This window comes from Vanessa atalanta, chromosome 3 (genome assembly GCF_905147765.1).
Source record: "Vanessa atalanta chromosome 3, ilVanAtal1.2, whole genome shotgun sequence".
In the NCBI taxonomy this organism is placed as follows: domain Eukaryota; kingdom Metazoa; phylum Arthropoda; class Insecta; order Lepidoptera; family Nymphalidae; genus Vanessa; species Vanessa atalanta.
This window is the reverse complement of record NC_061873.1, coordinates 9,118,363-9,132,486: the sequence shown is the minus strand read 5'-3', so window position 1 is coordinate 9,132,486 and position 14,124 is coordinate 9,118,363. Positions and strand designations below refer to the sequence as shown.

Genomic DNA, 14,124 nt, shown 5'->3' with positions numbered 1-14,124 from the left:
AAATTCGTAAACGTTTGACGATGTTTTACGATCTTTTCAGCGCATTCAAAATAGTTTAACCTCTAAAATTTTTTTCACTAGAGAAATTTGGCGACACTGGTTTTCGTCCTCTAAGGCTCGTATTTCGTTGACAATATAGAGACGATCTGTGATGGTCCTGACTTGCGTATGAGTAATTAAATCGTTACGGCAAAAAAGTATCGCAACTCCTAACATCACACGCGTTATAATTATAGGCTTTTATCAAGGTAAAGTAAGGCTATACCATATACCACATAGGAACATAGGATAGTACGGCAGGGTCATATTGATTAAATTAATGTTCACAAAAATATTTAATCTCTAGTAGTTATCAAAGAATACTTACTATTGATATTTTTAAATTTGTACAAACAAAATAACAAGGAATGTTCAAAGTGTACAGAAAATCGTGACCTGAACTAATAAATTCTAAGATATTGTGCCTACATTGTGAAAATCTACCATATGTCGTCCCATTTATGCAAGTATGTAACCGACATTATTTTACTGTTTAACAAAACTATCAATTTTGAACATTTCATTCTTTTTAATTAATTATTGAATTTAATTAAAATTACATATGGTTGACGACTTTAGGCAATAACTGTATTGCCAGGCAATGTTAGTAACCAAAGTTAGGTTTTATTTGATCTAAAAGAATTTAAAAAAAAAATCAGTATTTTCTATCGAAAACATTTATAATAATGTATAAAAAGTCCGGTAAATTAATTTAGTTTGGTTAGTGTCAATAATTTGCTACGCAATAGTTGGATTTTTATTTAGATATTGATTTGGTAATTACTATTTATCATTCCATCTTTTATTGATAACATCTCATTTGCTTCTTACTAATTACAAATTATTGTTAGGGAATATTACTTGTAATTTAATGTTAGTATAATTATTAACTTGCTTTCTCTTTCTTCAAATGTTAATCTATGTAACATTTTTTAAGATTTCTATAAGTGTTCTTTTAACTGGTTTCATTTTGTACTAAGATTTGTTTTTCAAAACATTTTCATCATATTTATTAAGTGATGTTAGTTAATACGTCACTTTATAATCCCATTTTATTCAATTTGTAGAGATAAATATTATAAATATTAATATTATTGTATTACTGGAACCTAAAGTAATAAAAGTTACTTATTGTAAATATTTTGTATGAAAACAGTAGACTCAATTTCCTTGTTAAAAATAACATTCGTTCAATCATCACAACCTTCGATTATCGACTTGGGCAATCAAAATCAATTATGTTTCTTTCAGAACTACAATCGGTATGCCGATGATATCATCATTTCCTTCTTTCGCTCGTTGAACGAATGAAACGGTAAAACTCAGTGTATTGCTATCTCATTCTTTGTAACTCTGTTCTTGGATGGTGATGTATGTCAATATTATTGTATAATTTAATGTGATCGCCATAAGTGAATAACAATGAGGATTCAGCAATTAAAATTGAACCGTTAGTTTGTCACCTGGAAATCCTTCAATGTCATTCGTCACCCGAGCTCTACGACACGTCCGAGACGGTAACATATGTATTAGTTAAATTTGTTAGTTTCTCGGTCAAGGAATATCATTACAACCAAGGTCGAGTTTTTAATTTGATTAAGATTGTTATGGGCGTAAATATGACAAAATTTGTATGTTTCATGTGCACGCTTTGCTCTTTTGGAAAAATATAATAGTCAAATTTGCTAGCTTTTTATGTTGTAGCTTCAGCCGTTATGTTATGAATTAAAAGCGTCCACGTGTAAACATTGAACTTGTTGTCGTCAAAGATGTTATTTAATGTAAATGGGGCCGCCTCGTCTATTGTAAAATAATTTTAACAATTATATATTGCAATTAATCGTCATTTATAGGAAACTGTAATCGTCTGTTAAATGTTTGTAGTAACATTATAATTTAAGTTTAGGTAATTTTAATGTTCTACCAAATCTTTTTATTATTTACTAAAGTTATTAGTATAGTTATTATGCCCTAAGACCTAAGTTATATACCATAGTTTTCAATGTCAAAACATTGTTGATTGGTTGACGTCAAATTGTGTACAGATGTGTTATCATTATGACATAATTAAATAAATAATAATCCGGTTTTTAATTATGTTGGTGCTGTATTATGCATTTTAAAATGCACACCGGACAAGTGTAGCGTTATCATTAAATTTTATAATATTACTGATAATAATTAATGTAAATAAATCCTTGCATGTACAATTTATTAATAATAAAAGTAATACCTAATTACAATTAAATTATAAAATTAAACTGTATTTTATCCTATACTCGTGGTATTGTGATGGATGTTTATGTTTAAACAAACATGAGAGATGGTGTCAATGGCCTATTTTATTAATATTGAAGAGTTAATTATTTTTAGGCCAGTATTTTTACCTCAATAACGAGAAGCATTTCAAATGGCAGTTAAATATAATTAGCCAGTATTATTTGAACAGAAAGATCTGCTACAAAAGTAATATGGGAAAATCGTAACATTTCAATAGTTTGAATCAAAATTTATCACAAAAATACGTCATTGTTAATTCTATAAATATTTTATTATAGATGGTGCAGAATGTAGCGGAGAGCTCAAGTAGAAAGCTGACTTGCTCGTTAAAAATAGGTTAAAACAATATTAAATATAAGGAGTCTTTAAATAAAGCCTTCTCTACATTCTCAATATTTTTGTTGACAGATATTGCTGTTGATCATTCGTGAATGTAATATTAAAGGGTCAAATGTTTCCATGGGAAAGTTCGAATTTTATATCGGAGATGTTGCAGCGGTTGTGAGATGATTTATAATAATGTTCACTAAATATCTGACTATATTTAAGTTATATTTTTTGTATAGACATAGCTTTAAGATTAATGGTGATTAAAATAAAATCATCAAATTAACATTTGTTTTATTTATTTTTATTCTCACGAAAATAAAAAATACGGATATTATAACATAGTTAAATTCCATGGCATAACATTCTCGCTTAGACAATATTTAAGATGTGGATATAAGTCGCCTTTGCTCGATTGAACCGTAAGCTCCGCGCAGTCCTCGCATTCCCTGTGCCGCTGTTTGCAGGGAAGTGTGACAGATCTTTTCGCCACGATTCATAAATCATGATGTCAATAAATAAATGTAGCAATAGATATTGAAAAACTACGAAAATAGAGGGTACATGGTATATAATGTTTTTAAAACAAACTTAAGTAAAGAGGAAATGTTATATATAGTGAAGCCACCTCACATATATCCACGCCTTAATTGGCTACATATGTTTAGGCACAGCCAAGCAGTTTTAGTTACTATATAAGTATAATAAAACATTACATAAATCTTTATATTGATAATTAATTAAAATACTGCATTAAACTTACAATAAATGCATAAAATATACTGTATATTTTAAGACGGTCTGTAAGGTCATTTGTTGAAATGTGATGCTTCCATGGAGTCGAAAGCGTCCAGTGTCACGTTAATTCTGTAAAAATAAACACACGATTTATGGACACAAAAATTAACGGAAATTTTAATAAATAACAGAAGTAATGGAACGTTTTATTTAACTGAAACAATATAAATAATCTCAGTGATTAAAATTATTATTTTTTCATGAAACAATATTTGGAAATAGAGTCTTAACGATTCTATTTTAAGGTGAAATAGAAAAAATGAACATCAGCAGCGACGACGTACTTTCGGAAGGCGGCCTGCACGTCGGCCACCTTGCTGGGGTGGCACACGACGGCCAGCTTGCTGTCGGCCGCGAACAGCGCGCCCAGCCAGCGCCGCGCCGCCGCGTGCGCCGCCTCGGGCGTCACCGCCGCGATCGCGCACACCAGCTCTCTGCGCACGGGATTGTAGTCTTGCGTGAGTTAATGACTTGTAACCGAGTACGATAGAGGTAAATCAAAATAGCGGAACATAGTACTTTTGTTAGTAAGGAAAGTAGCGACGCGGTAGCGTTAAATAACACACCTCTCCCACTACACATAAACGCTCATTGTGCAGGGTTTTATTGCAGGGCAGTAATTGTAGACTGTAATCTTAAAATTTAGCCAGAAACCATTTGGTTTCTCATATTGGGCATATAGTCGTCCATACTCTTCCTGAATCCGACACCTATCATAACGTAAAAGTTTCATATTCATCGGACAAATGAAACCTACCTATTATATGTTTCGCCCGCTTGTTTGATATAATTGAAGAGAGATTGGCAGACAACGTCGGCGGGGCACTTTTCGTTCTCCACTACCTCGAATAGCGCTGTGCTTTTAGCTGATGCGAATAGATCTTCGTCGAACTTGCCCTCGGCTAAATATTCCTCCTTAAAATGAATATATAACATTGATACCATAATTTGAAAATAATCTAATTTTATATTTTATTTACGAAATGTATTAAATATATTTACCACTATGGCCTTAGCTTTTGTGTAGGCAGCCACAGCATTGGTTGCACGATACAGCGAAAAGGCAAGGCGACCCTCGTTTTGTGAGGGACGGATACCGTAGCCGTATGAGAGTCCACATCCGCGTATCAATCGCCACATTGGGCCCTGTCGTGAAAAGAACCAAGGTTATTTTTACAATAAAAGATAATTGAGGAGTGATAAAATTACATGGCCTATAATATTTCATATTTTGGGTTTAGGCAGATATTTAAAAGAACGTAAATTTTAAGTATTAGTTAAAGACAAAAGATTGTGCAACTGTAGTAAACGAGATATCAGTGGGTCAATACTTGAGTCTAAATTAGACCATAAACTCTTAATCTCACTGTGCCTAGAGAATCTTCACTTTATCAATAATATTAAGCTACAATAAAATCAGGAGTAAGTGTGTAACGATGCACCTCCAGCTGCGTGAAGTAGTTGAGCGCGACGGCCAGCGGAGCGGCGTCGGGCAGGGCGTAGCCCAGCGGGCCGGGACTCAGCTGCACTACGAACGAAGACTCTAAGCCGCCCACTCCGACTACCATACCGCCGCCCCACCCGCTCATCAGCTCCGCGTCCATGTACAATTTAGGCCTGTAAAATGTTTCGACAAAACCCTATGTAGTAAACAATATTTATTTTAGTTTTGAACATCCGCCTCAGCTCATTTTATTATTGGTATTTATGTAAATAAAACGAAACAATTAACTATAAAAGAAAACAAAAAACTAATTGATCTCAACAACACCAGTCACCAGCTTCTGATTTAACAGCAATAGTTATTTGCGAGGTCTCTCGTCGCAACTTCAGAAGCGATACGAGTTTGGTGACAGCTATAATATAGTATGATAATATCTTGTAAACTTACTCGATAGGAGTGATTTCGTTCTCTCTGGCAAATCTCTTCCAAGGCTCCACGCTAATCTTGTACCGCTCGAAGTCGGTAGCGAGATGTAACCACGCACTCTCCGTGATGTTCTTGAACGTTTGTTTCGCTTCTTTCAACGCCGCTTCGGCTGAGTCGCCGCCCGCGTTTAGTTGCTCGATGAGCTCTTTGAGGAACTTCTGTTGCCGGAGGACAGAACTCCAGTGGACATTACTGTCCTTTGAGTAAAGCGAGTCTCGTAGGATGTCATATACCATTTTGTGACCGTTTCTTCTCACCTGGGGGGATTTCAAATTATTTAAATATAAAATCAGAGTTTTTAAACATACATTAAGTATATGCTGTTTTTATTTCGTACCTGAGATACATCATTGAGCAATCTTTGAGTAAATACTAATAGTCTTTCCTTAGTAATTTCAGCTGCATATAAGACTTCATAAAGATGATTTACAACTTCTTCATAATCTGCTGGTTCACACTGAAATAAGTAATCATTCAAATTGAATAAAAATAAATAAGATATTTGTTTAAACTTATCAAGATAAGTTACATCACCATCAACATCGGCGCAGTGAGCTTTATAACATTGTAAGACAACATATTATCCGGACATTCGGCCGGCGTGACTCACGTCTTTGGGAATGCTTTGTTAATGACTTGGTTCCGCACCATTTTTAGCTTTTACAATGCAAAATACTTATCAAATAAAAGTAAGATTCATACCCTTGTTTCGATGTGAACAAAGTTGCCAAACTGGCCCACTGCAAAGTTCCCGGGACGACCGAACCCGATATCGTTGTTGAAGGTCACTGTTAGCTGTTCCGTGGTCGAGATAACTTCTTCATGGGATATCAGTTCGTTACCGCGCCACACCGGGCACTCGGCCAGCGCATTGAGGAGAAGAGGAAGCCACTTGCGTGTTTTTTGATCCACTCTCATGGTATCGAGGATTATGTTTATCTGAAAAATTTAGTCAATTTGTTTGCAGTTTTTCTTGTTGATAGAAAGAAGATCCCACCGAACACAGTTTTTAAAAGAGAGCATGTTTTAAATTTAAGAAATTTTTAATTAATAATTGGTACGAATGCTTCATAGAAATGAAAGTACTACTTCAAATGACTCACATATACGAAGTTCGTGTTGAGGCTGTGGACCCTCGTGTAGAGCGGCACCTGCGTCAGGTCGAAGTGAGGGCAGGGCTCGGAGCCGCTGCTCCAGGTGCGAATGTTGTGGCAGCGCAGGCCGTCGCACGGCGGCACGGGCACCGCCGCCAGCGTACCGGCTGGAGGGGGGAGCTGCGGGGTGGGGACGACAGTTTAGCAACGTGTTGGCATTATCGCCTTTTTTATATATATCATCATCCTTCCTATCGAAGTTAAATTTCCAATGAAAATTTAATTGATATTACCTCATTAAATTCCATAGCATCCTCCAATTGTTTAGCCTTTTCTGCTAATCCACTTTCACCTAATTGAGCTCTTTGTTCTTCTATTCTCTTCTTTTCTTCTTCTGCCATCCTTGTAGAAACAATAACATGTTTAGAAATATAAAGCTTTCATATGATATTATTGCATAAAATATGTATTGTGAAAATTGTTATAATGTAACATTTAAATGTTATTATTACAAGTTTTAAAATACAATTTTAAAGATTAAGACTGCGCTGAATGACATTTAACTTTATATTTTGTTATAATATGGGACATGTATAACACTACTTATTTTTATCCAATGTAATAATATAATGTATAAATATTTACTTACTTTGCTTGCAATGCAATACTAGGTGATCCAATGATGGTGACTAAATCGTCAGAGAAGTACTTCTTTAACAGTCCTAACCAATAATCTACATTTTCTGTCAGTAACTCCTGTAGAGTTTGTTGTGGATTCATACGAGACACAAACTGAAAAAGAAAACAAAATGTAGTAAAGTATGAGATTAGAGCCGAGATGGCCCAGTGGTTAGAACGCGTGCATCTTAACCGATGATTTCGGGTTCAAACCCAGGCAGGCACCACTGAAATTTCATGTGCTTAATTTGTGTTTATAATTCATCTCGTGCTCGGCGGTGAAGGAAAACATCGTGAGGAAACCTGCATGTGTCTAATTTCAACGAAATTCAGCCACATGTGTATTCCGCCAACCCGCATTGGAGCAGCGTGGTGGAATATGCTCCAAACCTTCTCCTCAAAGGGAGAGGAGGCCTTTATCCCAGCAGTGGGACATTTACGGGCTGCTTATGTATGAGATTAGTATTAAGTTTTTACAACTGAGATGAAGTAGTTTGAAATGAGTCTCAACCAAATATTTTTTGATCGAACTCTGAAAGCACCACTGAGTTTTTACTGAGTATATTGTTTTCATGTTGTAATTTTGAACAACCATTACAGGTCAGACGAAATTTTACCACATATTTATCCATCAGCACTCATTAGTCAGCAGTGGATGGTTGAGCGAGTCATCAGTAGTACAGGTACAAGGGACATAATATCTTAATTCCCAAGGTTGGTGGTGCACTGGCGATGTAAGGAATTGTTAATTTTTATTACAGCGCCATTGTCTACGGGCGGTGGTGATCACTCGCCATCGCCAGGTGGTCCATTTGCCCGTTTGCCGATCTGAAAGTCTCAATGAAGATTTTATTTCAAATATAACTTATTTGTACTCACATCTTGTTCATTCTGCGAATATAAAGCATCACCAATACATCTGAAAGCGATCGAATGATGTGGATCAGACTCTAAGCTGGCCATTGTCTCTCTCAGCTGCTTCCTTAAGAGTCGTTTCATGCGATCCATATCAATAGCTTCCTCACCAGAGATAACACTCTTTAAACATTCACGAGCTTCATCACGAGCAGTTTCCAGCTTATTTATTGGAACATTGTCTAGTTCGATTTTTATCAATGGCGCGATGTTCTCAGTTAGATTGTAGGAAACCTGGGAACAAAAGCATCATTGACTTTGTGTTATCTACTCGTATAAGATCGCAAAATCACCAAGTTAGTCAAGAACAGCTTGTTGTTAATAATATATCAAGATCAGGTAGTTAGGTGGACAGTGACTAACGTCTCCGGCGAGCGCGTCCTCGCGCTCCACGAGGCGCCGCTGCAGCGGCGCGGCGGCCGTGTCGCACAGGTAGCGCAGCAGCACCGCGCAGCCCGTCAGATCTGTCAGCGCCGACGACTCCGTTAGCAGCGGCCCACGCCAGCCGAATAGCACCTGTACATTATTTATAAAAACAAAGATTACTCAGTAAAAATATATTACATATTTCTAAATGGGTAGACAGATCCACCACCACAACAGGACATTACATTGCTAAGATTGGTAACGGAAATGTTATGTCCTTAATGCTTGTAATTACAGTAATCAAGAAGCCTACTACTTTAACAAAAAAAAAAATAGATTAAGTGCATATAAATATATACATTCTAGGATCTCATTGTACAAATCAGTGTCTTTAAGGCTGTAGTTGGATGCGTATGGGCCATTGGTCACAATGGTTTATCTCAAATGCAGCATTTTTGTAATGTATGTTTACAAATGTTTATAACTAAACATACAATTCAAAACCAACAAGGTTTTTTTTTGTCAATTCAAAGCTAGGAACAAAAGGAATCTATTTTGAATAATGTTATTATTAAAAAAAAAGACCTGTCCACAATCTTCAGTATCAGCAGGCCATTGTTCCCTTCGTTCTCCGTAGTTTGGTGAAGGAGGAATGGTTTGCCATGGTTTAACCCATTCTTCTTGAGGAACCTTTTCTCTCTAAATATTGGAATAGATTGCATTAAACTTTTATATAAAAATAAGAACAGGTTTGTTAATTTTTTAATCTAAAACCACATCAGAAACTAAACAAAATGTAATGCAAACAATAATATATATCTTCTGAATGTATGGGAGTTGTTTACATTATAGTAGTAAGTAGTTAAACTATTTAGTATTAAAAATTGTCTCTAGTTAGTGCTATATTCATAAGACAACTTTTATTTTTTAGAAATATGGTAGGTATTACATATTTAGAGACGAGAACTACAAGATTGTAAATTCAACCTGTTTAACTACCTGAATGATCACTATATAATAGGTACATTTGGTTCACCTTTGCGATGATGTCATCCTCCACAATAGCAAGTGCCTTGAATACATTCTCAGCTTCAATTTGGCCTGTTAAGATAATCGTTAAATTTTCTGCTCTATAGAATTTCTTATGGAAATCTCGCACCTGTAAATTGATTTGTAAAGTAAATATGCCGAAATATACAAAATAAATTTATGATCCCTTAATAGATATATCCGCTTTTTCACATTAACTCCTCCATGCTGGTTGTCTGGAAGAAATCGCTGTTAAGCGATAAGACCGCCTGTTGTACATTTTTTTTTTTTTAATATTGTGTTATTGAATGTAAGTTTTTTTTATATTATTATTATTATAGATAAAATACAACTACCACTAGTAAAATTATATAAAAGTTAAAAATATTTATATTTACTTTAGTATTGTTGGTGGAAGTTCTCAGATTTTTCATTATGCCACCTGTCTCTGATGAATATCCGCTATTAGGATACATAGCCCGTTGTAAGCTCAACTCACATCTGGAATATATTTAAGAAAAAATTAAATTTTATAAAACATTATTATTTATTGTGTTAATACTTCAGTAAAATATATAGATATTATCTCATTCTCAATTAGTCATTGAACTAATGTACCTGCAATCTGCTGTATTTTCTCGTCCCTGCATTTCACAATATACAACACCTGCATCTTCTCCATCACCATCAATGTGGTGGACCTCAGTTGTAAAACCTTGGTCCGTGAGCGTTGGTCTCAGGATATGATCGAGGTAGATAGGCAGTAAAGTTAACATTCCAGCATCTCCGGCAGTGTGGATGGTGTAGCAGGTATGATCTATGTCAGTCCAGGCATTGGTGCCATGTGCCATGCAACGGTTGGCCAATAAATCTAGGATACCCTTGTATGGGTAGCGCTCTGAGCCCAAGAAGATAAGATGTTCTAATGTATGCGGCAAGCCGTCATCATCATGAGCTTCCGTTGCTAAAAAGAAATATTTAGTTTACAACATAGTTTATAGATAAGCAAGCTGATGTGACAGCAGATTTATCGCATGAAAATTAAGAGTAATGAAAGTTCACGTACCAAGGCAAAAAAATCCTTTGACCAGGGGACCCTCAACGTTTGCTATTATTACCGTTAATCCAGTCTTATCTGATACATATTTATTAACAGGTATTACATCAGAAGCTTTTATAGAAGATATTAATTTGAAGTGAGACATAATTACTTTAATATAGTTAAACTATACAATAACAACAAAATAAAAATGTCGTCGCTTTTACAGTTTACCGATTACCGGCAATCTGAGATCATGTGGGTGATATAGCAAGGTCGAAATGTCAAATCGTTGACATTTCACTTAATGACATTAACATTGATTGTTTTGTTGTCAAAACAATATATCGTGCTGTTCTACGAATCGGAAACCTTAATATGAAGTTCGATTTATTATCTGCGAATTTTATTATCTAGTATTAAGTAGATATTACAACACATACCAAGACTGATCTAAGGTAGAATATTATATATTCAGAACTATCGGTAGCTATTTCAAATTACGATTAGGAAGTACTTGAAAGTTGATAGAACGAATTTGAATAAATTTTTATTTCAATCACATTTAATTCTCATATTCATTAATTTACATTTTCATATTAACTTTAATATATTATTAAATTAAAGAAAAAGAAAAACTTTAAAAAATTTACATGTTTGCATAAAAAAGTTATCAGTTTTATCGTATTGTAAGATTGTAAAGTTTTCTGATATAATGTACACCTTAAAGTTGTACCGTATTCCAAATTTACCTAAGCAAAATAATACTTTTAAGCGTGGAAATTAAATGGACAAGAATAACACATGCACTGTCAATAGTTTTTTCAGAAGGAAAATAATTCAAATTTGTTGTGTGATTTGTCTGCCATTCTGCTTATACTGCTGCGTGACTTGCTCATTTTTTATTAAGTCCGATATAATGCTCAAGTGCATCATTAGCTTATTTTTTTGGCTGGATGGATTCACTTCGTTTCAAAGAAAATTTGACCATCATCCGAAGCAAGTAATTAATTCAGCAAACAGTTTAGTATATTTTTTTTACAAATATACTAGAAGACCTTACTTAATTTACTGGTTCAAATCTAATTGATTCATATTGATCAGGATCATTAATAGCTATTTTTATGAAACATGAGAAAATACCTATCCGTAGTGCTTAATGTTTAGTGAAATTAATTACTTAAGATTAAATTGAGTCCAATTGTTGTTGATAATATTGATATAGAATAAGGATTATGGCAATGCGCTAGGGCAGATTTGATACCTTGAGCACCTAGGCTAGAGCCCTCTACGACCTGTAAATAATGGAAAATTGAATTACGTGACGAATTAAATGAGATATTTTTTATGATGTGCTTTAAACACGTTGAGTTTTTAAACTTTGACTTGCTAGAGCAATTACTCCAAATGACTAAAAACCAACTTTTTGCCAACCCTTAAATTTTGCCGCTCTAGTCCCATTTCTATTCGCCATATAGGCATATCTGCTTTTAATTTTGAGGGATCAATGCGATCATGTTCATTTTCGACGGAGGTTATAAAATAGGAGAAAAGATCGAAACATATATGGAATGCATGTTATCGATGTGTTCTTGTTATTAATTTGTTATAAATTTGTTAATTGCAAATTTTAATTAGATTTTCATATCATGCAATTAAGAAAATGACATGATATTGTATTAATTTAACGCCATGGACAAATAAAAAAACAATAGTACAATGATGTTTTTCTTTTTTATATGAGTTAAAATTAGTTAATTATAAGATAAGCTTGTTTTTAAATCCATGATTGATAATACTTAATTATTTATTACGTGATATTTTTTTCTGATAAATAATAATCAGATTTGTATCTGTGGATTGCTATTAGGATAAACGTACGTAATATATCCTTATAGCAATTGTGTTTACTTTTGTTTTAAACTATTACATGTATATAGATATTTTATATCTATTCAATAAATCTTTACTTTTGAAAATATAATTCATATACATTTATTTATTTAAGGACTTAAGTATAATCAAAATAATATTTTTCTATAAAGTTAATGTAAAATAATAGCTAGTACACCCTCTGCTCGTTGAAAGCAACTCTACCTTTGAGAAGAAGGTTTGGAGCTTATTCCACCACGCTGCTCTAATGCAGGTTGGTGGATTTATATGTGGTGGAATTTTATTGAAGTTAGACATGCGGGTTTTTTCACGACATTTTCCTTCACCACCAAGCACGAGATGAATTATAAATGTCATATATTTAACATGGAAATTCAGTGATGCTTACCTGTGCTAGAACTCGCACACAACGAACAAGTCATCGGTTAAGATGAACGCGTTCTTGCCACTGGGTAATCTCGGCACTCAATTTGAAATACCTCAGTAGATTATTGAAACATCCGATTGAAAAAAATTAACATATTACTTAGAAAATAATTAGAGATCTCTATTTCTTTGTTACCCCAGGATCTTCAGACAACTAAAATAATCTGTCATCAGGTAACAGATTCGTAGTATTATTATTTCAATTAAAATTGACATCGACTGCCACACGAATGCACATCAGTGTAAATTCATTGAATTGTTTATTAACTTAAATAAAGATCCCGTAAATTCTCATTTGATATTGATTTAATAATGACATCGGTTGTCGATCAACAGCCACATGACCACTGAACGGTCAATGTTCAGTATGTACGCTCGTTCCATTACAGTCATCATGGTGATGTTTGCTTGGACGTGCTACGTGAGTGATTATTATAATTATATCATTGTTCTTGAATCAGTCATGTAAATTGCTTGCAGTCCCTCGTAACTTGACCTGCAATGAAACTGTAGGAGCAGATTATTACTAAAATTCAGAATATTGCGATTTTTTTTCATCGTTTTTTTATTATTTATTTTTTATGACTTAGGTAGGCGGATTGCTAAATGGTTCACCATTGTCCATAGGCATTGACGCTGTAAAAATGTAACCATTCCTTACATCGCCCAAGCGACACCGACCTTCGGAACTAACATGTAACTTATGACTGTAGTTACACTGGTATATACAAAAAGTATTGGTGTTTGGCGGTAGAATGAATTCTGATGAGTTTGTGGTACCAAAACAGACGTGCTTACACAAAGCCCTGCCATCAAGAAATCGTATATTATTTACAAAAACTTGGGATTTCATCGTCTTCCAAAAATATATATAACTAGTATATTTTAAAATATAATTAATTAAGTACGTATCTATCATCTTTACTGCCATTTTCCTTTCCAAATTAATAGATTCATATTAATTTATATAATTTAAATCGACAAATTGTCAATTTAAATTTTCCATTAGTGCTATTCAATTAAACTTAAGTGAAAATCAAAATAATCTTGCGATAGTCATCTGTCGCTAAGTTACTAAGAAACTTTAAGGTAAATAGAACTTTAGTAACATGAGCATAAAACGTTAAATGAAACTAGAATGTTCATTTACTGCACCGTAACCCACAATACAATAATCGAAGACTTTCGAATGAACGTCTTTCAGAGTTCAAGTCTGTTTTCTACACATCGGTGAGATGTGTTGGGTTTGTATCCCACGAATTGTTATCAAGCATACAATCACCATGTACCCCACCGGACTCCGTCTTCCG

The 14,124-nt window shown here is 34.2% G+C and overlaps 2 protein-coding genes across 8 annotated transcripts in view; one reads left to right on the top strand and one right to left on the bottom strand.

The window, feature by feature from the left end:
• LOC125077186 (protein ultraspiracle homolog) overlaps positions 1–2,932 on the top strand; it is a 39,601-nt gene extending 36,669 nt beyond the window's left edge. For 6 of the 7 annotated variants that reach the window (XM_047689036.1, XM_047689031.1, XM_047689033.1 and 3 more), the window contains one exon: positions 1,291–2,932. In XM_047689036.1, the coding sequence (XP_047544992.1) occupies positions 1,291–1,342 (52 nt within the window). In that variant the 3' untranslated portion in view covers positions 1,343–2,932. The remainder of the gene's footprint in view (positions 1–1,290) is intronic. The other variant, XM_047689035.1, reaches the window with a different exon arrangement.
• Positions 2,929–10,760, bottom strand: LOC125077185 (uncharacterized protein C05D11.1-like). The gene is made up of 18 exons (XM_047689029.1): positions 10,523–10,760; positions 10,075–10,420; positions 9,855–9,957; positions 9,464–9,586; positions 9,013–9,126; positions 8,425–8,577; positions 8,026–8,295; positions 7,118–7,260; positions 6,762–6,870; positions 6,478–6,648; positions 6,077–6,313; positions 5,712–5,831; positions 5,336–5,631; positions 4,887–5,061; positions 4,447–4,590; positions 4,202–4,359; positions 3,729–3,878; positions 2,929–3,513 (listed from the first exon to the last, which is right to left on the bottom strand). The coding sequence occupies exons 1-18, from the start codon at positions 10,659–10,661 to the stop codon at positions 3,456–3,458; spliced, it is 3,009 nt and encodes a 1,002-aa protein (XP_047544985.1). The 5' UTR covers positions 10,662–10,760; the 3' UTR covers positions 2,929–3,455.
• Between the last annotated feature and the right edge of the window lie 3,364 nt (positions 10,761–14,124).